This window comes from Acipenser ruthenus, chromosome 21 (genome assembly GCF_902713425.1).
Source record: "Acipenser ruthenus chromosome 21, fAciRut3.2 maternal haplotype, whole genome shotgun sequence".
NCBI classification, from domain to species: Eukaryota; Metazoa; Chordata; class Actinopteri; order Acipenseriformes; family Acipenseridae; genus Acipenser; species Acipenser ruthenus.
Genome location: NC_081209.1, coordinates 25230674 through 25254886, shown reverse-complemented (window position 1 = coordinate 25254886; position 24213 = coordinate 25230674). Strand labels below are relative to the sequence as shown.

The 24213-nt window shown below is 37.7% G+C and overlaps 3 protein-coding genes across 11 annotated transcripts in view; 1 reads left to right on the top strand and 2 right to left on the bottom strand.

Annotated features, from left to right (window-relative positions):
- The window catches only part of LOC117428194 (amyloid-beta A4 precursor protein-binding family A member 2-like), a 60520-nt gene extending 49816 nt beyond the window's left edge, over positions 1-10704 (bottom strand). For 2 of the 8 annotated variants that reach the window (XM_058995235.1, XM_058995234.1), the window contains exon 1: positions 10480-10704. The gene's annotated coding sequence lies outside the window, so the exon portion shown is untranslated. The remainder of the gene's footprint in view (positions 1-10479) is intronic. The other 6 variants (XM_058995237.1, XM_058995239.1, XM_058995241.1 and 3 more) reach the window with 4 other exon arrangements.
- Positions 10705-14995: 4291 nt separating this feature from the next.
- LOC117428198 (methylmalonyl-CoA epimerase, mitochondrial-like) lies at positions 14996-17862 on the bottom strand. The gene is made up of 3 exons (XM_034046983.3): positions 17673-17862; positions 16865-17211; positions 14996-16389 (listed from the first exon to the last, which is right to left on the bottom strand). The coding sequence occupies exons 1-3, from the start codon at positions 17698-17700 to the stop codon at positions 16237-16239; spliced, it is 528 nt and encodes a 175-aa protein (XP_033902874.1). The 5' UTR covers positions 17701-17862; the 3' UTR covers positions 14996-16236.
- Positions 17863-17879: 17 nt separating this feature from the next.
- On the top strand, positions 17880-24213 carry LOC117428197 (U3 small nucleolar ribonucleoprotein protein MPP10-like). Of its 2 annotated transcripts, XM_034046981.3 has the most exons (12): positions 17880-18010; positions 18086-18287; positions 18951-19662; positions 19870-20039; positions 20294-20468; positions 20722-20863; positions 21110-21177; positions 21420-21557; positions 21809-21919; positions 22651-22758; positions 23154-23384; positions 23953-24213. In XM_034046981.3, exons 2-12 carry the CDS (start codon positions 18160-18162, stop codon positions 24100-24102), a joined length of 2133 nt encoding a protein of 710 aa, XP_033902872.3. In that variant the 5' UTR covers positions 17880-18010; positions 18086-18159; the 3' UTR covers positions 24103-24213. The 2 variants fall into 2 exon arrangements, with proteins under 2 accessions (XP_033902872.3, XP_058851230.1); XM_058995247.1 differs by lacking the exon at positions 17880-18010 and having other exon boundaries at positions 18074-18287; positions 19873-20039.

Below are 24213 nucleotides of genomic sequence, written 5' to 3'. Positions count from 1 at the left end.
TTTCAGCTCTATGTGCGATACCCTTTGCTTCAAGACCTGTTAATACAATTTTAATTGTGCTTTTAAGCATGTAAAGAAACTACAGTAAGCCAATAGGCTGCTATTGTATAGGTTTTTATGAAATCTAACCTGAGCATTACATACGGTGCAATAGACCTGCATGGTATTTCTTGCCATGAGTTCAAATCATACTACATAGAACAGTTTTGAATCTCAAATCTCCATCAGCACAACACTGGCTGAAAATAAAGTAAATCAAGGTTATCCATGAGCACTAAAACCTTTATACTTCACTTATCAAAAGGTAGTGTACTTTGTCATTGAGAAATCTCAATCTTCATAGGGCCATAATGCAACATAAAACAAGAGTGAGAATCTGTTATTTGCTGATACCATCACAGCTTATGGGTCACTCCACGCCAGCTCAACCAGAAAAGGGACATTTCGTTGCGTGTCTGAAAACCCCCAGGTGAATTTTTCTAGAAAAATCTGAGACGGACGGGCAACGGCACTGCTTGAGTTGGCATGGAATGACCCTTATGCAAGGATGAAAATAATGTCTAAAACTGAATATGCCACTGTGTGCTGTGCTGTACAGAAACATTCAACACCGATTAAACAGACTGTGGTGTCGGCTACAAAACCATCCAAAAATACATTTAATTTCTGCACTTCACAGAAGGCTTTCCGTGGCTGTGCTCTACTTACTGTGCAACGTAACCACCCCACCCCCCCAAAAAAAAGACCTGAAAGCATACAACTTATTATTGAAAAGGATCCATTGAAAATCTGTGCTGCATTCACTCGCTTTGCTGAAATCCCAAAACAAGCACTCTTTGAATTATTTACTGCTTTCCGTGTCATTAGTGTTGAGTGTATAAAGTTTCATAGAATTCCATAGCTCTCTTCTTTGCTACAGTAGAAAGTAGAAATGGTGTGCTTCAGGTGGGGGAGACTGAACAGGTGATCATATTGATGATATCGCTTTTAAAAAGACTGAGTCTGTGAGATATTTTTAAAAGAGATCAAGTAAAATGGATTTCATTCATAGACAGAGCCAAGCTATGAGTAACCTTTAATCTCATTATAGCAGCTTATAGACCTGAATAGCAACTGCTGAACATCAATAACCACTTTCAAATAAATAAATACATTTAAAAATATATAGATTATCCTACAGCAACAAAAGACGTAGTGTATTTACAGTATGTGTAGTAAGAAGTACACTGAAATGCACACCACTTGCTTTCATATCCTCTCAAATCTACTACTGTACTCAACTGCCATTTTGTCTAAAGCCCTTGTTAAAAGTTTTTTGTTTATTCAATAAGCAGCCCCAAAAATCTGAAATATGGTGTGAAAGTAGGTAACACGTGGCTAACAGGCTAATTATTTAGCTTTTGTTGTTTTCCCATTGTGGAGATACACAGTAAAGCCCATGCAGATCACAATCTCAGGATAGGAATGTAAAAATATACTAAGAATACTCAAAAGATCCACACATTGAATCCAACCAATATCAACTGCTGCACAGAGCCTGTGATGCTCATCAACTTCAGCCTCAAGCTACAAGGGGGAGCTTTGCTGACATGCACAAATATAAAAGCACTTGTGTTAAATGAAAAATCTTCAGTGACTTGGTTAGAAGTTTAGCATTAGAACATACTGGGAGAGTACCAACATTATTAATGCTTAAAATATATTTAGAGATTTGTTTTTATGTTAACCTACAGTAGGTACCCAACATGAACATATTTACTTATGAGGTCAGCCATACAGCTGCCGTCCTAGTGGATGTTGCATTCATATTCTGTGCTAATTATGCTCAAATAAATTCACCCACCCCGTCCTAAACAGACAGATGCTGTCACATTGATTACAAGATTCCATAGAAGTCGCGCACCAGTCGGGAGCTGTTGGCACCAACTGGATTTACAGCTGTCATCACAAGTCCAATACCAGTATTGAAGGATTCATAAGGTTGTCAAATCTCATCCAGCTCATCACAACCTGCTATAAAAACATCTTCATAAAAAGAGGAAAAACCTTCAAAAACATAACTGTAAACTACTGAAAACAAAGCAAGATAAAATAATATAAAATCAAAACAGCCAGCTGCCCAGCGTTGTGTTATGGTTCAATACAAAGGTGGCAGTCCCAGGGATGGAAATAGGACTCCCATTGCATAGCTGTTTGATCCATTCCGGGTTTTACTTCTGTATGCGTTTAATAAGACACACCTGTGATTGTTACCTACACACTGTGGTTAATCAGGCTCATTTTAAAACCTGGATTGGTGGAAACTCCTATGCAATAGGAGTCTTATTTCCATCCCTGCCTATCCTGTACATTGTTTGTCTACACTGATGGACACTTCATCCGACCTCACCTCTACCCATTATCCAGTTTGAATCTAATCCACCGCCACGGTTAACTTCTCTCTCAACTCCATTGTGATCAGGTTCCAATCTCATCTCCACCCCCCTCCCGCCACAGCCTCATCCAGCACTAGTACCTTTTACAGATTATTTAAATTCTACAGAGGACAACGACCTCTCAAAAAACATTGTGCATACCCAGGGACCCTAGAATAATAATGTACGGTCGTAACCGCACTCTCTCTCTCAATTCAATATCTGACATTTACGAAATACAGCCAAGCTTCTACCTTCTTAAAATAATCTGCTTTATTAGTTACTCTTGCAATGAAGTATTTGCATGAAGTTGCGTGTGCTTAAAGACTTCTTTGAGTACAGTATTTGAATATTTTATAACTGGCTGTAATGACTACAGTACTGTATGTGGTTTTATAGATCTGTGATTAATGAAACTATGCGTTGCCTGTTGTCCCCCAGGGCATTTTAAAAAAGACAAGCTGTTTCATCTAAATGATACTAACCTGGGCAGATTCTATATACACTACAACCTACATGCAGTAGATATACTCTGTGCTGTATAAAGTATACAATATAGTACAGCCATACTGTTTATTCAGGAAGTAAAATTAGTCCATAGAGATTCAAATTTCAGTCTTCTTTTCACACTTTTTTTTTAATGAATGCCCCTGAATGCAGTTTCCTTTGCAAAAGGATCCCGAAAAATGGCAGCCTGACTCATTCAGCAGGAAACAATGGAGGCAACTCAAAGAAATAGAGCTGCTGCATTTAAATGCTAATGTGCACGGATTTGAAATAACATGCTGCTATTACTTCCTTCAAGTAGCTGAATAAAGCACAGGCGACAGAACAGAGGAGCCCTGTTTAGGTTATTTAAGGCTTAGAAAATGAAATAAAAAAAGTGTTCATTTTGTAAATTACATGGACACATTGGAATACAACATCCAGTAATATTAAACAAATCTGTTATATGGATGTTGAAAAATGGAGGCAAATAGAGCTGTATTTATTCTGCATTTTCTTCTGGAGGTTGATGAGGAGGAGGGGGCGTCTCTTTAAAAGAGGGCATATTGTAATATAGCAAGATATTCTAATAGTGTGCATCTGACAGGAGCTGGAGAGGTGATATTATCCATGTGAAGCAAACCTTTACCTTGATAGAGAATGAACTACCCCTCAGTCATGAAGATCACCTTTATTGTAACAGCCCTTAAACAAGATACAAATAGCTAGCCAGAAGGAAGATCCTTAATTCTTTAGTCTAGATACAGCATACCCTTTTAAAAATGTGTAGCAGATAATAAGTGATGACATCCTTGCTGTTGTAATGTCAGTATCTCTTCAGGGTTCTGTATAAAGGGCTCAAGCCACAACATTAGAAAAAAGGCACATTAGGACTAGCAGTTATAAATCTGTCCTATAAAATCCCTGTGAAAGCCAATAACCTGCAGTATTGAAGAGTACCTTCAGGTTTGAGTACAAAGGGTCATTCTTATTGTTGTTTAATAGGTAAGAGGAAGAAAGACGTTGCTCATTCCAGATAGACTTATTTTATAAAGACTTATAAAATGCTGCGCAAGACCTGAACGTACGCTGGAAGTTATACAGTGTACTGCTGCAGTCTAGAAATGTTACATCAAAAGAGCTTGTTCTTGAACATGAAAAACATTAAGGTGCTTCACACAGAGACCTTGAGGCTTTGATGCTGAAAGAAATGGTTTTGATTAGCACGGTTTAACACTACGAAAGGGAGGACAAATGCAGATGTGTAGCACGAGGTACTGTAGCTACAACATGACTGATTTGGTCGGTGAAGGTAAATAAATGGATCTGCTTTCTCCTTTAATTCCTAGACACATGGGAAATCAACAGGAAGCTAGCTAACACGCCTCCCAGCTCCCCAGGGTACAATACTACAGTGGCCACTAAAGCGATGTACACTGTGTTATGTTCAATCAAAGCAAAAACAGAGTCAAGATATTTCCTGCACCATGTTGTGTGCTGCAAACCTACACATTTTATTGTAACTTGCCTCCAGTCACAACTAACAAAAGCACACTGGGCTGATTTGAGATTTTTTTTTTTTTTTGTTCCTCAACCCACGTTAAAATTATGCAGAGAAAAAATTATTATAATAATCTGGCCTGGCATCAAAAGTTTTTCAACCGATCAGCTCCTCACAGATTTGCAAACACAGAAACAGCACGCTGCTGCTTGCAATCTCAAATGTAATTTTCCTGTCATTATGAAGACTGCTGACAGAATCACAGCACCCACAGTTAAGTTGTAATAAAATATTCAATTTCATTATTGTTCCTTCTGCTTGGCTTACATTTTGCTTGATCAAAAAACATTCATTTAAATGTTTAAACATCTGCTGCTTCCTGTAAGGAGGTGGTAGTTGTAATAACGAGGATAAAGACAGACGTGCAAATAGTTTTGAGACAAAATAAATTCCTAAAATCTACCACCAGCACTCACAGACATATAGATAAACATGAAATGTCAAGCTTGGTAAAGAATTACAGTAGCTTGTGGCATCCATTATATTATTGCAGAACGGCGTCATGATTCAGGAAATTAAGCAGTACCTCTGTGTACTAATTGCTACTTTCATTTTTAAACAAAAAAACATCATCACAGTACTGAATTGTCACTGTACATCGTTCACGCATGGCAGAATGAAAAATATCCGCAGCACTTACTGTACAATTCAAAAGCTGACCAATTACACAGACAACTGGTTCAGAAAAACACAAGGCCGAGAGCTTGTTTTTCTTTCCCCTGGAAAACAACAGACAACCGACTCCTACTGTCCGTCTCATTAGCTTCCACACCTTTTTTTACAGGCTCCCTCCTTCCTGCTCGCGGTTTCCCATTAGGGATTGTAATGCACCTGCCACTTGGAAATTAATTCACCTAGAGGCAACATGATGGTGCTCAAAACAAAGGTCAATGCCCAATGTTCTTCATGCATATGACAGTTAAAACCGACAGGGGAAGACATTTACTAATCTCCGGTTGATCAATACCTGCTGTTGGAGGATGACAGAACCCCCACAATGCAGAAGAAAGCTTACAAGTTACAAATCCTTGTAACGGCGTATGATAAAAATATAGTTTTGAAGTTCAGATAGGCAAATAATAATGGCCCAATTTTACACAATGAATTCAACCAGCTATATAATTACTATTTAATAAGATCCCTATCTGTCAGTCCCTCTCCATTTATAGGCTGAAGATCTCCTGCTATTAGGACTATTTTACACAATCCATTCTGTGTTAGTTGAGGGATTACACTACGGTATTTCATTAGGATAGTATTTAATACAGTACTTCATACACTAAAAATGCCATTCCGATAAAAAGTGCTTTTCATAACCTCTTGTGATAACCAAGCGCATAACACTCTAAGGAGGTATTTAACAAGGATGTGGAACTTGATAAAGAAAAAAAAATTCTAACAGACTGTTACAATATCATAACAGCAGTACCAATAATGTAATAGCTGTAATGGTATTATATGATCTTATTGTATCAGTACATTACAAAAACCAGGCTTCTGTATTTCTTTAAAATTTTGCAGATGGCCAAAAATCTGTGTTTGTGAGACTATTTATACTGTTTTCTACTGTCCGCTTCTTTTTGGTGAGATTTTGTGACACAAAATAAGCAGTAGTCTTGTTTATTTAGTTTTTTGTTGCAGGGTTGTTGTTTTTTTTTTAAATCAGCCTTTATTGCTAAAACCAGAACTCTTTAAATTATTGTTTCTTCTTGACAAAATATTTCACACTTTGACTTTAGTACAAGAAAAAGTGTGTTTACCATAATGGTCCCCCATATTTAAGGCACAGGAAACAACAGATGACCAAATGGAATATCTGAGAAGGGATCTCAAAATAAACTGTTTCAAGAGGACGAAGCTTTGCCAGGAAAGCTTTCATGACAATGCATCAAGAGACTGGAATATTCTGCGATTCTCTTTAACACACTCTGACTTGAAAGGAGTGCACAGTAAAGATTGCTGCTTGCTTTCCTCTGTACTCAGATTTCAGAGGTTTTTGAAGCTGTACATCTTTAGCAAGTAGTGTCATCGGAATGTAACACAAAGTACAATCAGGTTCATGGGGTTTGGTAGTTTCAGGAAATCATTACCAGAGCAGAAGACTCCTAAATAAACACTCAGCATTACAATGCAGGCGTGTCCTTTACTATTCCATTCCGTGGACATTAAGAAAGAAATGGGGAGATAAATTGCAAGTAAGGATGCTGGTCCCAAGTGATACAGCATGGGCAAATAAGCAGTCAGTAGGCCATCATCAAACATTCAGTATAAATAGCCCCCTTTGCAGCAATGGCAAGTAAAAGCTGATGAGTTTCTCACTCTAAACAGACCATTTATATACACTGCTTTTCTTTGCACAATAAATGTTTTGATTTTTTTTATTTTATTTTATTTACTTTATTAACGCAGTAAATGTATTTTGTTACTGAGCACTTTCCCTCTTTGGGATTTCTTTTGCCCAGAGAACAATCTGTATACAATTTGTTCAGATGTTTTGTCAATTAAAAAAATGATACTGCTGGAACTGTCTTTTGTTCAGTACAGAAAAGACGACATGGAACAGCAATCTGAGGTCTATCGAAGTCAGCACAAAAACATGAGCGTTCCCAAAGTGATTCGCGAGCCACTGTAACACTCAAACCTGGATTGATGTTCAACTGGATGAGCAGAACAGTAGAGATACAATACATCACAATGAGCAAGTAAGAAAAAACCGTGAGGTTCTTAAACGCTTAATTGATTCTGCTGTTTACCTTGGCAAGCAAGAACTGGCATTCAGAGGGCATGATGAAGGCACCAATTCCTCAAAAAGAGGTAATTATGTGGAATTACTTTCTCTGATTTCTGACTACGACAGCATGTTAAGAAATCGCTTGTCAATAGCCACAGTATTCTCGGGTACTTCTAACAAGATTCAAAACGAATAAAAGCAGTACAGGAAGTCAGGTATGTGTTTTCAGGCACGTGACTGACAGTGGCTCAAAAGAAGGGTTGTTCTGTGAAAATGTGTCACATTTACTAAAATAAAAATTATTTTAAAAAGACGAAATTCCCATGGGGCTTATTTTTTTTACATTCTATTGATTTTTTAGTATTACTATGCAGGAAAGCTGCTATAAGATTGTTACCTTTATTAAAAATGTGCACAGATTAATCTACCGATTAAATCAACTAATGCCCATAAATTAACCGATCAAATTTTTTAATTGAGTGACAGCCCTAATTAAAACATATGAAGTCAGAGGAAATTGTGATAGAACAAGGAAATTGCTTAGGTCTATTCCACATCAAAACAAGTATGTTACAAAAAATAAATACCAAAGTTGTCATATTGCTTCATAAAGCAAGGGCTCTAAATAACGTTCCCTGAGCTACAAGGATTAGGGTTATAAAGTGTTGCATTTTGATCTATCCCTCCACAGAAACAGTGTGGGAGGCATCAGAGCTGTATTCAATATAAACATCAACTGCAGTGTTTATCAATTATCAGCAGAAACCGTTAGAATATAAATGCTTCCTAATGAAGGTTTTCCACTGTAAAAGCCTGTCTGAATATTGAAACTGGTACTGTCAACATACAGTGCAATGTTATACTCTATAGAGGGAAAGGCGGTCATCAATAGCAAAACCAATGTTCCAGGAAGGTATACAGCAGCACTCCAGTACTGGCACTGTACTCTAGTATAGCAAAAATGTTGGGAGGCGCATATAGAAGTCAGTTATGTTTTTATTCTTCTCTTTTAGTCATTTTTCACTGCTCCTTGCTACTAGTTTCAGCCCAGGACCTTGTTCAAAAAAGATCCTCAAGGTGCTGGAGTGTTTAGTGAAATAATTCAATTTACTGGCGGAGCCACAAGTGAGTACTACTGTAACAGCATGACATGTACAATAGTGCAGACTTTGGGGTGGACATTAAACATGAGTGTTTACATGGATACTACAGATCAATCAACAAACCCTCCCACCATGCACCTACTAGCGCTTCTGTGGGCTATGTGTGAGCTCATTCATCTCTAAGAACCAAGCCAATCAAATGACACCTGGCAGAGGATGACCCTGGACTTCTGTTGGAATATACTAGCCAAATCCAAGATTGCGTCTCGGAGTATCGTAAAAACGTGAATCCACATTTCTACGCTCTATATTTATTTTCTGCTGTTATGGGAATGGAACAGTCTGTCTATAGGACATTTGTATGCAGGGAGACAGGCAATAGGGTCCCACAGGGAGTAATAATATATCTTTGGATTCAGAATACAATTTGCATGAGAACAAAAGGATGCTGTATAGCATTTGCTCTGCTAATTCAAGTGAGCAATAGCCGAAAACTCACCAAAAATGTAAATTTAGACAATATGTGTTCTGCAGGTTTAGTCACAACTGAGCTAACACAATGTGGAAAAAATCCTTGATGACGATTATCATCAATATTGAATGTGTGCATATTTTTTATTCCAGATCCCTGTTGGTCAATAAACGTTATACTGTAGCCTGTCATTTTTAAATTAACGTTATGGAATATATTGTAAATAGTGAAAAGTACCACATGATAGTCATGTTGCTCTATAACAATATACTGTACATACAGCAGGATTCACCTTGAGCGCTGCTTCTGCATTGTAAAAATGCTTTTGTGATTAACTGAACAAGATCACAGCGTAATACAGGACACTGCTGCACATTCTTTATGTTGCAATTCAAATGCATTCAATCTAAACACAGATGTAATTTCAGCACCATAGGAGCTGCTACCTACACTAAATAGAACATCTTCAAATGTGTTGTTCAGTCGAAAAAAAAGAAGTATACTGTGTAGCAAAGAAATACGAATATGCAGTAAATCAAATATACAGCTATGTGTTTTTAGCATAAATAAAACGTTAACGGGCAGGCATACCGACAGGGTGACAAACGGGAACCGTATTATACATTTCTCTGTGTAATAAATTACCATAAATACATACAAAAACGATAAAATGAAAATAGCCTTTTGACAGTGCTGGTTTGGCCATTCTCTGAGCCTTGCTACTTGCGAGATTTAAACTTTGTATGCCTTGCCAGAGCAAACGCTATGCAATAATTCCAAAATGTAGAGAATTCTAAATGAAAGTAGTCTGTTCCCTCGAGAGCTCGTTATGAGAAATAAATCATTCAGCAATTTGGATTAGGTTTAGCTGTGCTCGAGTCTAGAGAATACCACAGGACTGGAAGCCTTTTAGCTTTGCATCCAGTATTCTGTGGGTAACAAAGACAATCCATCAACTGCAATCGGCAAGATACATTAACATTTAGAAACCAGGAAACCAATTTGTGACTGAACATCGCTTAGACTCCAAACCGGTAGTTTTAACATTAGTATTGGACTGCATTTTACACTACAGTAAACTACTCTTGTACAGTACCAGCACAGGCATCGTCTTGTCGTGTGTAAAGGGCAATTTAAAACAACACGCTTCACACTGAATCAGTGAAAAGCAAAAATAAAAAAATAAACGTGTCCATTATCAAAATTAAAGGATAAAAATACAGATAACCCCATATAGCCAATATCCAAAACAACAAGAAATTAAAAGTGTATGTATTTGTGCATGGATAAAACACCTGCTAACTAACAACTGACTACTATATCTTAAAGAAATGTGTTATCGCGTTCCACTACATGCTGCAAATAAACTGTATTTAGTTACAATCATGCACTTGTGTAAGGACTGATAAACCAAACTAAATACAATCTAAAACAACAACAACAACAACAATAATAATAATAATAATAATAATAATAATAATAATAATAATAATAATAATAATAATAATAATAAACAGTCTGCTACGACCGTGAAAATCAATAGCTCGCGCGAAATTCCAATTAGTCTTTTGAGGAACAGATTGTTCAGCTACTTTGTTTAAATTTGCACCATTTGTAAAATCACAACATTGCTGTTGTAATAATGTTCTTATTTGTAAATGCAAACAAGGCAAGTGTGTGCCGTAATGCAAATGGTAGCCCTCATCGCTTACCTGCAAGTGAATGCGTCTTTCTCTGAGAAATGTCCTCCCTTTATTTAACGAAAGAAGGTGCAGCACCAGTAGGACTTACTGTATTGTGTCCCAGTATCGCAGCCACACGCCGAGTGCTAATTAACCCCAGAATCAGAATAACGCAATAACAGCCCAGCAATCTGTGTTCAGGGTACGAGCGCAGTGCTGCATTTCCAAAGAGGAGGAATGCAGAGTAACAACAAACCATCAAATACACCCGGGAATCTGAATCCCATCACTACCCTCACACCTGCCACTGGTAAGGACTAATACGATGACCGATGTATTTTATTGATCACTTTTTTTTTTAATCATTTCGTGCATAAACAGCTTGTAATCATTTATAAAACCCATAAATACATTTTCGATATGAAAGACACGCTTTTTTACATAAAAAAGAATTCCCTTTTCATTCGGGATTTTGCCCTCTTTGTTTCAGATACTTGTGTGAGAAAATTAGGATTCTGCTATTAAAAACGATGCACTTTTTATATATTCAGTACTCTGTTGTTGTCTGAAATACAAATGACGGTATAATAACAGGACGATCACATGTTGGATGTTTTCATATACAGTAATTGTTGATACATACGGTTTAAAATGCAGTCTCCATCACATAAAGACAGTAAAAGACTTGCATAAGGCTGCTTGGCTTATTATTACATGACATAAGCTGTGGTTTATCCAGCCAACACACAGCGCTGGACTGTGGAACAAGTGCAGGACAAGCATATGAGGACACAGTGATAGAACAATGAAAATGCACGTATCACGTGGATAGTGAACTATGAGCAGCTCAAGCTCATTCATTCACCTTGGTATCACTCAGTGATCACTCACAGTTAACTATCCTAGAGGGCTAAACAGCATCCCCTAAGGCAATGCTTTTCTTTATTGTGTCTGTGTTACTACTAGTACCAAAATTCAGTACTCAGCTTTGGCTAGATAAAAATAATCAAGAATAATAAAGCAGAAATAAAATGAACACTGCGTCCGTCCTTTGACATGTACCATGATGTCATTCATACCAGGAAACCCAGTGTTCACAGAACAGGTTGCCTTTGCCCGTTGCTTCCAAAACATTTTCTGTAATGATGGTGATTACTCTTCAGAAAGCCAAAAACCTGAATAATTTCTGCTACAGGCTACAGAGAAGTTGTCTTCACTGACAGAAATCCAGCCCCTGTTTTTTCTGTTTTGTTTTTTTAACAGCATGGTCCTGTCAGGTGTTTTTGAATGCCGTCAGGTACCCAAAGCAGGTTTCATTGTTAAGCATCTTCATCAGGGGTTTCTGTAGGGTGATGTAAAAATCATTACTGTTAATAAGTGAGCATGGAGGTCAATTACTGTACCTACACCCAGCCTCCTGTGTTCTGAAGTCGCCACAAATGCCATCTTATTATTCACTTCACTCAGGGAAAGGGCTCCGGGCCAGAACAAATGCAATTACTTCATTAATAAATGCATCTAGGATATTGAACAGCCTTCCCTGGCTAATGTAATCAGAACATGTCTGTCGGCTACCAGTATGTGAAGCTTGTGTTTCTTCTGACTTGAGATTATGAGATTGTATTTTTAATATTCTAGTTTCATGTAACTGCAAAGGCACATGTTGTAACAGATAAAATGATTAAGCAGAACAAGCATGTCCATGACATTCATCCCCCGTAGTTGCTGTAAATACAAAACTAAACCTAAGCATATCCACTGCACACACATATAAATATGCAGGTCTGACACAGACAGACGGACAGATACCTCAATATACCCACACATTCTGAATTCATTTTTGTTTCATATTGTAGTACTGCATTACTTAAAATGTTAATTGAAGTATCAAGGCTGACTTGTGTATTAGCATATAGGTTTTGTACATAATATTATGGTTTATGTAATCCTGTAGAAAATATAATTTGCATTTCTGTATAGTAACCGATGCTAATGCTTAATAACAGAGCCTTGTCACAGTTCAATGCTCATGTATATTGTATTAAATGTCAATCTAATTAATGAACTCGATTTAAATTTTGCTTTCTAAAAGGTGGCAGTGCTTAAATTATTTTGTGTGCGGATCCACTAATCCATAATGCATGTGTTCTCAGCCGGTTCATTTCAGCTTGCCTTGTATCCATACATCAGATCCTTATAAGCAGTACTAACAGGTATTAACACCCAACAAGGATACCACAGATAGGATAAAGAGGACTGTTATTACATAAGACTTGTGCTTACCCCACCATGGAGAAAGATATGTTCCTTATACAGGTGATTCAGGGCAAATGAAACCCACGTATGCCCAGACACGGATTTCTACAGTACAAACATAAATTATAAATATTCATTTTTGAGTCACTTGGAAAGTGTTCTTTGCTGACACAGAACTGAAACTTAGCACCAAAGCTGATTATTAAAAATAACACCATATCTGTGAATTACTAATGGTGGCTTAAGAACTCTCCATGGATTAGAAACAAAAATGGGAAGTGTGGCAGGCCTTCTTCCTTTTGGGGATCTCTCTTAACACACGAGACCTTAGGATAGAAAATAGCATAGTAGAATATAATACTTACTGCAACCGTTTTGGCATGGCTGGGCATTTATCTTCCTGAAAATACTTTAAAATCACATGTTAGGTATAATACTGTCAGTGGGTATTAAAATAGCAGCTCTGTCAGCTTCTGATGCATGGCTCAGAACTGCGAGTGCATTCCTGCTGCCTGTTCTTTGCCCCTCATTTCTTACCAGAGGAATTAAAATATTAGTGTCACACTGGAACCCATCTCCTTTTTAGCAGAAGCTATAAGCTGTTGCTAACCCGTTTATCTAACCAGGCTGGATTTGGGACTTGCATCTAGGTTCATTAGAGCCCCGCTGCACACCCACAGTTAATTCATCCAAAGGGGTCTCCATGGAAACCAAACAAATAGAACTAAACTTGGTTTGCGTGGTGGGCACATAACTGAATAATGACATGTGAATTTTGGTACTGAAGGAGTTTGAAACCCCTCATGCTTCACATGCCCAATGAAGCCTATTCTTTTCCTTGTACTATCGAAGACCAAGCTAAGTGACCAATTGGTCTCCTCACAAGCAAATCGAGCCATAGGATTGCACTTCCCAGTCTTCAGGGGACTGCTAGTCCAAACTGATAAAACGCAACGCAGTTCAGCCAGCTTGGTATGATTGGTAGTCTCTGCATAAAGATAGACCCCGACGACTCAGCAGAAGCACCAAGACTGGACTTTCCTTTAGCTACAGTGAAGGACGGTCACAAACACAAAATTCATCATCAAATATAATGGCTTTCTTTTCAAAACTACGAAGGTTATGAATTGGCTTTATTTACCAGGAATCATCTATATATGGGACTTCATAGATGAGTGCAGTATCTAGTTTGTTCAGTACATTGTGCATGTCAATCCAAACTGTCTGGAGCCATGCTGCAGATACAAAAAAGTTCTGCAGTGAAATAATACAAAATAAAAAAGCCTGCTTATAGAAACAGGCTACCACAAGAACTGGAGGAACAAATAAATGTGCCTGCATATGCAGTTCAATCTGCAGATTTTACGGTCCAATGCTAATAATTTTTAATAGTACAATTTGCGTAATTGATCTAATCTTTAGCAATGGCTATCATATTTGTTAACTCCTTTCCCATTCTGGGCACATTAATGTATTATTTTTAGAATAAACACAAATCTCTGAAATGGTTTACAGCACAAACGATAACATGTATTGAATTATAATGCAAAATATTACAACTGCATTTTACACATTAAAGTTTATAGCATTCTGTTCTAAGCGGTCATATCTGCATAGTAAAATGTCAGCAACTAACGCACATTATCAAGCTGCAAGGCGAGAGCAGGGCTTAGAACTACCTTCTCAAAATGACTGTGGGCCATTTCAGGACATAGGTAAAGAGGTGTCATTTTTAAGCTTGAACGTGATTTGTTTTTTCATCTCAGTTGTGTCAAAATACTGGGTGGCATGAAAATAAAAAAGAAGCCTTAGTCAATAAGTAAGGCAATATGTCCAGCTTTATGACCCAGTACTAGGCACATCAATATAAGACAAATCAGTATAGTGTCTGAAATACTCACTTGACAAGTCTTTAGTACCTGTGAGATTTCTAAGCTTTGAAAGTGTGATTTTTCTTTGTCATCTCCGGTCTGACAGATGAGATAATTGATAGCTGTGTCTGTGAAGCAGCAGCAGAAAGAAAGTAAGAGTGTGCCAGCAGGTCTAAAACTGCTGATTTGATTTTGAACCAAATCATCTAAAGTGTTTGCTGAACCATACTTTATATTGGTCAGGGACCATAAAAGCCACCAGAGCAGACATTAGGCAAGCATTGTGTTGTGTTAAGGCACCGCAAAGACTCATCTTTGTGAAAACATTCATGAAGGGTAGCTGTAGATACAGCCAAGTGGGTGTCCAGCCTTAGACAAATGATTTTGTGAATTAGGAAGCAAGGTCTGTTGTGCATAGGTGTGTATCCAAACCAAGACTCTATTACAGATACTGTATACAAAAAACAACCTGAACAGTGAACAAACAGCTACAAGAAAATTAGGACAGAAAGCCGTTATTCCTTATGCATTATTCAGACCATTAACCTTACTAAAAAAATCACAACCTCTAAATAATTTGGGTTAAATAGAAGTTTTTTTTTTTTCAAATAAATTGGTGTGTAGATCCTACCAAGGTTATGTGTTAAATAAGCAATTCTCAGGCCCTTTGGGCTTTTGACAAGTGAGGTTGAACAACATCATTTACACATGCAGGCAAATCTGCAAGTCCAGTTTGTTGGTGGTCATTAAAATGGGGGCACTCTGATGGATTTAATGTGATTTGCATCTATTCTTTAAAAATAGATTAAATGACACTCTAGCCTTCCACTGACTGGCGTACTGCACATCTTTATATCTGGTTCCAGTTATGTTGAAAAGCCTGTAACACACACAAGCAGCAGGCAATCTTAATACAGTCTCAAATAAATTATCAGTTTTCTGGGCAAGGGAAAATAAGGGACTTAGCAACTTGTGAATAATATGTTGGTGCAGACAGTTACAGGACCATTTTCATGGAATAACCAATATAGGCCTTGTGAGAAGCTTAAAGCTGACAATCAGAAAAGCTGTATGCAATTAGGTTAAAAAAACATCAAACAGTAAGATAGGGGACCTGCAACAAGACATCAATACAAGGCACTGCAGCTCTCTGGCACTCTCTACAGATATCTCAAAACTTTATCCACCATGACAAAGAAAAAGCTACATAAAGTCTGTAGCATAAATTGAAACAGAATAAAATGGCCATCAAAACCAAATAAAAGAAGTGCAAGTGAAATTATTGATCAAGGACTGTTACACCTTGTAGAGATGAAAAACTTCAAATACAAAAAAAACTGAGACGTAATCCAGTATTCTTCCATTCTTTTCTTGTTAGTGCTACTCATTCATATAAATTAACTGTATGAACACAAAAAATATTTAATGATTAAATATGAACTTGCAAAATTAATAAGTCTAAAAAATTAATTGACCCCTTAAATATTTATTAATTTTGCATTATTGCATGGTACTGTAGAACATTGTTTAAAAAAAAATAAAATAAAAAAAAAATCCTGTATAAAACCATTCTACATAGTATTTCTTTGTTAGTTTTCTGTAGGAATGGGTGCCGTGTGGCTGTAGCAGAATGGTGCTTTGTCTCATTGACTCTGCTGTTTCATGCTTCTTCAAGCTCCACAAGAACACCATCACAGTCTTTAGGGTGAAGGAACATCACTGGTTTGCCATGTGCTCCAATACGAGGTTCCTCTGAAAGGGTTCGAATCTTCTTGGCCTTTAAGTCTGTTATAGCTGCCTTTATATCATCCACCTGAGCGTACAAAAATAAAATACACAAAAGTTTCAATTAACTCTGGACTGGTTGTGAATGCAGCAGCAAATAGTATGTTATAATGCAAAAAACGAATTAACTGATACAATCAGTAACAGCAACTGCAACAGAACTCCTTTCTTCATCAGTACTGTTTTGTATCATGATAACCATCAATACCTTTATTATGCAAATTGTTTGATCTTAGGAAATATAACATTGTTCCCTCACTAGGAGCCTTAAAACTATAAAACTTTTACAGGTTAAACTAAAATGAGAATTAGCAGATACAAGCCTTGCTTCCTGTAGCATCTCACTCTGAGATAGGATAAGGAGGACCCTCAGTGAAATATATTATTGAAGTACTCAATAACCTGAGAAGCGTTTAAAGCAGCCCCTGACCCTGAATCTAAAGCAATTAATAAGATAATTTAAAACAAAATACTGCTTTAAATTCATATTCTTAAATTCCTACCTCAATGCAGATGTGATGCATCCCGCCAGCTTTGTTCTTCTGCAGGAAACCTGAAATGGGGCTCTTTTCTCCCAGGGGGTAAAGCAGCTCCAGTTTGGTGTTGCCCAGCTCCACAAAGACGGTGTAGACACCGTGCTCGGGCAGAGGCACTGTGTCGCTTACCCGGGCTCCCAGTACATCGCGGTACAAAGAGATCGCTTTCTCCAGGTCTGGTACCGCAATGGCAATGTGATTCAGCCGACCTAGCTTCCATATGGGAACTGGTACCACTTGGGCAAGAGGCTTTGACAGGGATAACCTCCTGACTGTGGGTACTGCATGGCGAAAATGTCCTACAATACCTGCAACTGCAAAAAGGGGCTTTGTTAAGTTGTGTGGCGGTATCGCTAAACTGTGAAGCGCTTAGCATTTTACATTTGAATGCATCGCTTTTTTTCTGTTCTGCATAGAATTCCAAATTATCTTTCCCTCTGGACTGAGACCTGTATTGCATTTCAAAAACATTTCATGACTTAAGCTTTTGCATCGCTTTGTGCAGTCGCCTACATTCAGTGCTACAGCAGAGATCAACCACAAGAATAGACGGTTAACAAAACAAACACATTAAAAAACAGCCTACATACAGGAATGTAAATCTATGTGAACAGTAAAAACAAACAAACAAAAAAACGAGTATAACATGACTGGTTGTGTTCAATGTATTTGCTACTATTAAACGCAAATTAGGAACATTCACATCATTTCCTCTGCTTAGCGCTAGTTTCTAAGATCTTCTTCACACAATATTGTAAAATACAAGAGAAAATACCTGCAACCTTCACCATGGAGGCCGCCATTTTTAAAATGCTTTTCAAATCCAACTTTATCTGTACTGTACCACCGGATGATACAACTACACTGCCACCTGGTTTTTACAAATCAAATACATTATTATTGTATACTATTAAAACATTCTGGAACAATTTAACGGCGCGTGTGCTTTATTTAAAATAGCATTTACTGTGTTAATCGTACACCTGTGAGAGGGTTTCTAAGAGACGCGTTTTATCTAACAATCTACAGGAAAAAGGACATCATTATTTTTATTCATCGGGACCGACAAAATGCCAAGCGACCACATTAAACACACAGGAATACTGTTTTAACGTAAGTTAAGAATATTTAAGCAACTGTCTTGGTCTTCTTTTGTGTGTAATTAACAAGATTTACTCTCATTTTTAGCACGGAACTATTGTTCTGGGGAACAAATTTCGACCGACTGAGTCTAGAATGAAGGACACTGTGCCTTGACGGACATGTTTACCTGGGAGCCCAAAGCTTCCCATGTGAATGAAATCATGGCTGGTGGGGTAACGTGGTCCAAGCTGGAAAGCTGTTTAAAGCTTTTAAATACAAACACTGCTCACCCGGAACAGTTTTTAAGGTAAAATAAAATGCTATATTTAAGATAGCTGACATGATTAAATGTGTAACAGTCTTACGTTGTAGCTCTAAACACACGTAATTAACTGTAATCTGTAAAACTTTCACTGCACTACCACTAGTAATAAGGTGCAGATGAACACATCAACTTGGTTGAATAATATATAGGATTATGTTGATTTGCAGAATTTAAAGGAGAAACGTCATTTTATTAAGTTGTGAACGGACAAGGGTTTATAATGTTAGTCTTTCTTGTAATTGAAATATATAAAAAAAAGAAACACGGACCAGGGGTCACAAATGGAGATTAGATAAAGGGGCATTCAGAACAGAAAATAGGAGGCACTTTTTTACTCCCCAGTAATGTTGTTGAAGCTGACACCCTGGGATCCTTAAGAAGCTGCTTGATGAGATTCTAGGATCAATAAGCTACGAACAACCAAACGAGCAAGATGGACTGAATGGCCTCCTCTCGTTTGTAAACGTTCTTATGTTCTTATATACTGTATATAAATAATATATATTTAGGTGTAGGTATACATTCCTAACCTTTGCACCGACGTGGGTTCTGGAGGCTGTTAATCACACAAACACTATATTTTCACGGAATGGCACATGTACCTTACCACTGTAATCATAATAATTTCACTGACTTTTTAAACAGCTTGCAGGATGGCCTGGCATCAGACTTCACATCGCTCACAAAGACGCTCTATGATTTGCACAAAGCAGAAGAGCCTGCTGGCGCAGTGGGCAGCCCCTTAAAAGAACTGGTAATAGGACATTTTGATGAGGAACAGATCTGGCAAGAGCTGGAACTGCAGAATGATTCGGTTCTGAGCCATTTTCAAAAGGCAGTGATGAGAGCGGCTAAAGCTGACGATATTGGCCTCCTTCCAGAAGAAGAATCAGAGGAGGAAGAAGATGCTACAGGGTCGGTGGAGGATTCTGGGAGTGAGGAGGACTTGGACCAAGAGGATTTAGGCGAGGATAAGGATGGAGATTTGGAAAACCACGAAAGTGAAGATAGAGACAGCGAGCTGGAGGAGGAGAGTGAAAAAGCAAACAGGAAATCCACAGCTAAAAACACAGCGTTTGAAAAGTTTAGTGATGAAGATTCAGATGTCGACTTTGACGTGGATGCACTCGAAAAACAGACACAACAGAGACAGAAAAAGACTGAGAGGCAGGGGGGCGGATCCATTGTGGATGATCGGTTTTTCAGGCTGGCAGAGATGGAGGCTTTTCTGGAAGATGTTGAAAAGAAAGAGGAGAAGGGTGAGGGAGGAGACAGTGATATCGATTACTTTGAGGACATGCTGTCAGAGGATGAAGAGATGGAGGATGATGACATAGTTTCAACAAATAAAAAAAAGGTAACAGCAGCATAAAATTGTTACTAACTTGTACAAACTACTTTAACTACAGTTTACAGACACCTAAGCCCTTATTAGGTCTACGTATATGTGGTTCATACATTAAATACCTTATAACCATCACTTTAGACCACTGCACTGCTTATTATGCAGTAGATTTTGTTTTTCTTTTGTTTGTTTCATTGCCATCAAATTGTTGGTTTTCAGCAGCAGAAGAGCTCAAGAGACCTGAAGTACAAGGACTTTTTTGACCCAGAGGGCGGCCCTGCTAAGCCAGTTTCTGTCAAGGAAGATGAAGATGAAGATTTGGGCAATGATGGAGAGGAATACGGGCAGGAAGATGAGGAGATGGAAGAAGAAATGGAAGATGATGAAGAGTATGTATTCCTAGATTATATACAATCACTTGCACTAGCTGTCCTGTCTAATAATAACAACAACCACCCCCTTCAGAGCTTGTGGTGACGACCCATTTTTAAATATAGTAATTGCACTACAATGATCTAATTAAGATTAAAGAAAAATATTCTTTAAATGTGTGTTTCGGTTCTGTTTAAACGCCACCACTGCCAAATTAACTCATTGTAAAAAGCTTTATTTGCAGTTTGGCTGATTAATTTTGGTTTTGTAGGGATGAGATGGAGGAGAATGTGGAAAGCAGGCAAGCCAAGGAGGCATTGAAGAAAGTGACCTTTGACTTGTCAGAAGACAGTGAAGGTGAAGATGTGTCGGATATCCTTGGTGGGAAGAGGAAGGAGCCGGAAAAGCCAGGACCCAAGTCCTCATTTGAAAAACGTCAGGAAAAGGTAATTCATACAGACCAAGGACCGCTTATCACTGACTGTTTCCGCATGGTATCATGCTATTGTAAATTCACTACAGCTTATTTACAGTGATGCATTTCTTGGACTACTCATTTACGGTAATGTATATGAATAAAGAATGTTGTGCTTTTAGCGTAAAGTTGCAAATGTTAAGATGAGTACTTTTTTTTTTTTTTTACCACCATTAGTGCCACCATTCAAAGTTGAATGAGAGATTGTGCTGTCTTGTTTACAGATGGCAGAGAAGATTGAGGAGCTTGAAAAAGCAGCCTTGGAGAATAAGCCATGGCAACTAATAGGAGAGGTGTCGGGACAGAAACGCCCAGATAACAGTTTGCTTGAGGAGAATCTTGTGTTTGACCAAGCTGCTAGAATGGGTAAGTGGACTTTCTTGGACTGTCACAGCTGCTGTTTATTGCAGTGTCTTAGTGCTCATGTTATGAACAGATCATTTTATTTTCTCACCAGTGCAGATAGAAAGACTTTTATAACTGTTGTATAGTGACATTATATACAGTAGCATACTTTCTTTACTACAAAGTGGATCATGAACATGTTTGGCTGAGCACTTCAAATAAAAAGGATTGTCATAATTATACTTTGAAACTCTGCTCTCTTTCTAGCCCCTGTGATCACAGAAGAGACCACACTTTATTTAGATGATATCATCAAACAGAGGATCAAGGACCAGGTTAGTTCACTGAAGTCCCAATGGTTTTTCTTTGTAAAGTGATGCATGCTCTTGAGCAGACTTTCAATGATTCATGATTTTAAGATTATGTGTTAAGAGACCTTGTATTCACAACTGTTTCTTTTCATATATTTCTTGTATTATTAAAGTCCTGTTGAGACCGAGAGAAGTTACTATTACACTGAACAGAAATACCATTTTTATACATTTTGTATATCTTACCTTTTTTATCTCCATTTTAGGCTTGGGATGATGTGGTCCGCAAAGAAAAGCCCAAAGAGGATGCCTTTGAGTACAAGAAGAGACTGACTCTGGCCCACGAGAAGAGCAAGCTCAGCCTTGCAGAGGTGTATGAGCAGGAGTACCTGAAGCAGACTCAGGTAGGAGAATAATTAACTCTAGCTACACAGTTAAGTTGGAATAAGAAGTATCAACTATTGTAGCCAACTTAACCATCTAAAGCGGAACAAAGAGCTGCTACTGCAAGATCTCAAAACAAACACCTTAATCACTGTACAAAGTGGGCGAGCAATTCTAAATTATAGCGCTTGTATGATCAGCAGGATCTGTACTGTGTTGGAATTATTTGTATATTTAAATGCATTGTCTTTATTTATTATTATTTTTACAGCAAAAGGCAGAGGAAGAAGAGAATCCAGCGCATTTGGAAATTCAGAAAATGATGGACTCCCTTTTCCTGAAGCTGGATGCTCTGTCTAACTTCCAATTCGTACCAAAACCTGTAAGTAAACTGTCTGTGTTGACCCAAAACTAAAAATCAAACAAACTTGTATGAGTTTAAGTAGACATCGGTAAACCAATCATATGTTTAGTTTAGTATATAAAAGCAGTAGGTCTCTTAATATCAGGGATAACTGGAGATTAGGGACTGAATTATCTGGTCGTTAATCACAGTAACTCCCTCGGAACAAGATCTTTATTACCTGCCACATTTCAGTATCTTGCTGCTGTTCTTGTGAAAGCAGTTTTTAAAACTGTAATGAGAAAAAATGCTTTGGTTTTCAGAGACACACAGACTTGCTTGCTTTGTAACAATTCCCCCCAGTGACACAACTAATAAATATAAATTAAGAATTAACCTTTCATTTTTGAAAAGTAAATACATGGATGCTGAAGTGTAGTGGCCTGTTTAATTACTGGTTTACCCGAGGGAGAGCTAGGTTGAGGTTATACAGCAATGCTGTTCAAGTTTTAACACCAAACTTATTACAGTTTTAGTCTTGTCAACGTTGGTGTAAAAAATAGCAAATCACATCACAGTGTATAATTAAGTTTAGCTGGCACAAGCACATTATTAATCTAGAAAGAAAATAGATATGTTGGTTAATGTAATCATACCTTATGCAGACGTTAAAATTCTGGCCAGTATATATATTGGCTGTATGTTTTACAGATTGATTACAAAATGTGGCCTTGTGTATCATTATATCATTTGTTTTCCTTCCTGTCTAGCCTGCACCAGAAGTGAAGATCGTGTCGAACATGCCATCAATCACTATGGAGGAGGTGGCGCCAGTGAGTGTCAGCAATGCTGCATTGCTTGCACCAGAAGAAATCAAAGTAAGTTTTGTCTACAGTACAAAAATACTAGGGGAAAACTGCATGGACTGCTTCTATCATTTTCATTTTTGGGGAAACAAATGCTCCTTCAGGCTGTCTTGCAACTATCCCATTTTTTAAAACATAATGTAATCATCACTGTAGTCACTGATATAGAAGGCAAAAAAAAAAAAAAAAAAAGTTTTTACTAACGTACTTCCAGAGAATTCCAGAATAGATTTCAGCTAGCCAAGCACTCACTGTTAACACGTGGCTGGTACTGACTATGGGAAAACTTTGCTTCTATAGATAGTGGGGAAATGAAGCCTCTACCAAAGAGTATTTTGTTGAATTCTGAAGGACAAGGCGATAAAAAAACAATATTGTCCTTTAAAAACTTTAATCTTATGTTTCAGGTAAAGAACAAGGCTGGGGACATTAAAGGAGATGCAGAGAAAACAGCAACAGACAAGAAACGGGAGAGAAGAAAGAAGAAAATACTCAAGCGGCTCAAACAGAGAGAGAGAGAAAAACGGCAGAAACTGCGGGAGAAGATGAACGAAGGGAAGAACCTGAAATACACGAAGAAAGAGGCTGCTGAGAATCTGAAGAAACTCGCTAAAGACGGCAAAACTACTTTACTTAAGGTAGGAAACTATTGACGTGGTATATTTCTTAACTTCATCTGAGCTGTTAATTGACAGTAATAAACATTGTGGTTGTCGACTTAAGCAAACTAACTTTCAGAATTTCTCAGAACTTTGAAGTGTTAGAATATTCTTTAAAACAATAAAATGATTGCTAATTTACAATATTCAAGTTATACGATGCATTAAATATTCAAGGTTTCACAGAATAAAAGTACAAGCCAAAGAAATCCTTCAGAATATCCGTACTGCGCATTAGGTCTCGGAATAAAAACAAAGACTTTGATCTTTAACAATGCCTAAAATAAACTGCTGTCATCTGCATTGCTTCACTGCAAGTTTTATCTGACTGCAAAAGTCACTAGACATGATTCATGGACTATCTAAAGCTGAGTATGCATATACCCAGTCTTGCTGACTATTAAATTGCGTTCAAGTATTAAATTACGTTCGAAAGTTTCTTGTACAGATTCTTCAGTACTGCTCCCATGAGGTGGCAAGCTGTCAGGGTTTGGTCAGTGAACTGTCGTGTGTTTTTGCATTTCTAACTCTTTTCTGTTTTCACCAGGATGAGGGGAAGGACAAAGCGCTGCGGTCCTCTCAGGCCTTCTTCTCTGAGCTGCAGGATCAGGTGAAGAGGCAGCTCAAGGGAGCCAAGAACGATGCAGCCAAGAAAAAAAAACACAAGGAAGTTTCTGCCATTAAACTGAAACTGTAACTGTAGTGGTTCAGATATCTTTTTGTACAGACTTCCTGTTTAGATTGTTTTTATATTAATTGCCTGTGTACACCATGAGACTTCACTTTAAATAAACAATTTATGAATGTT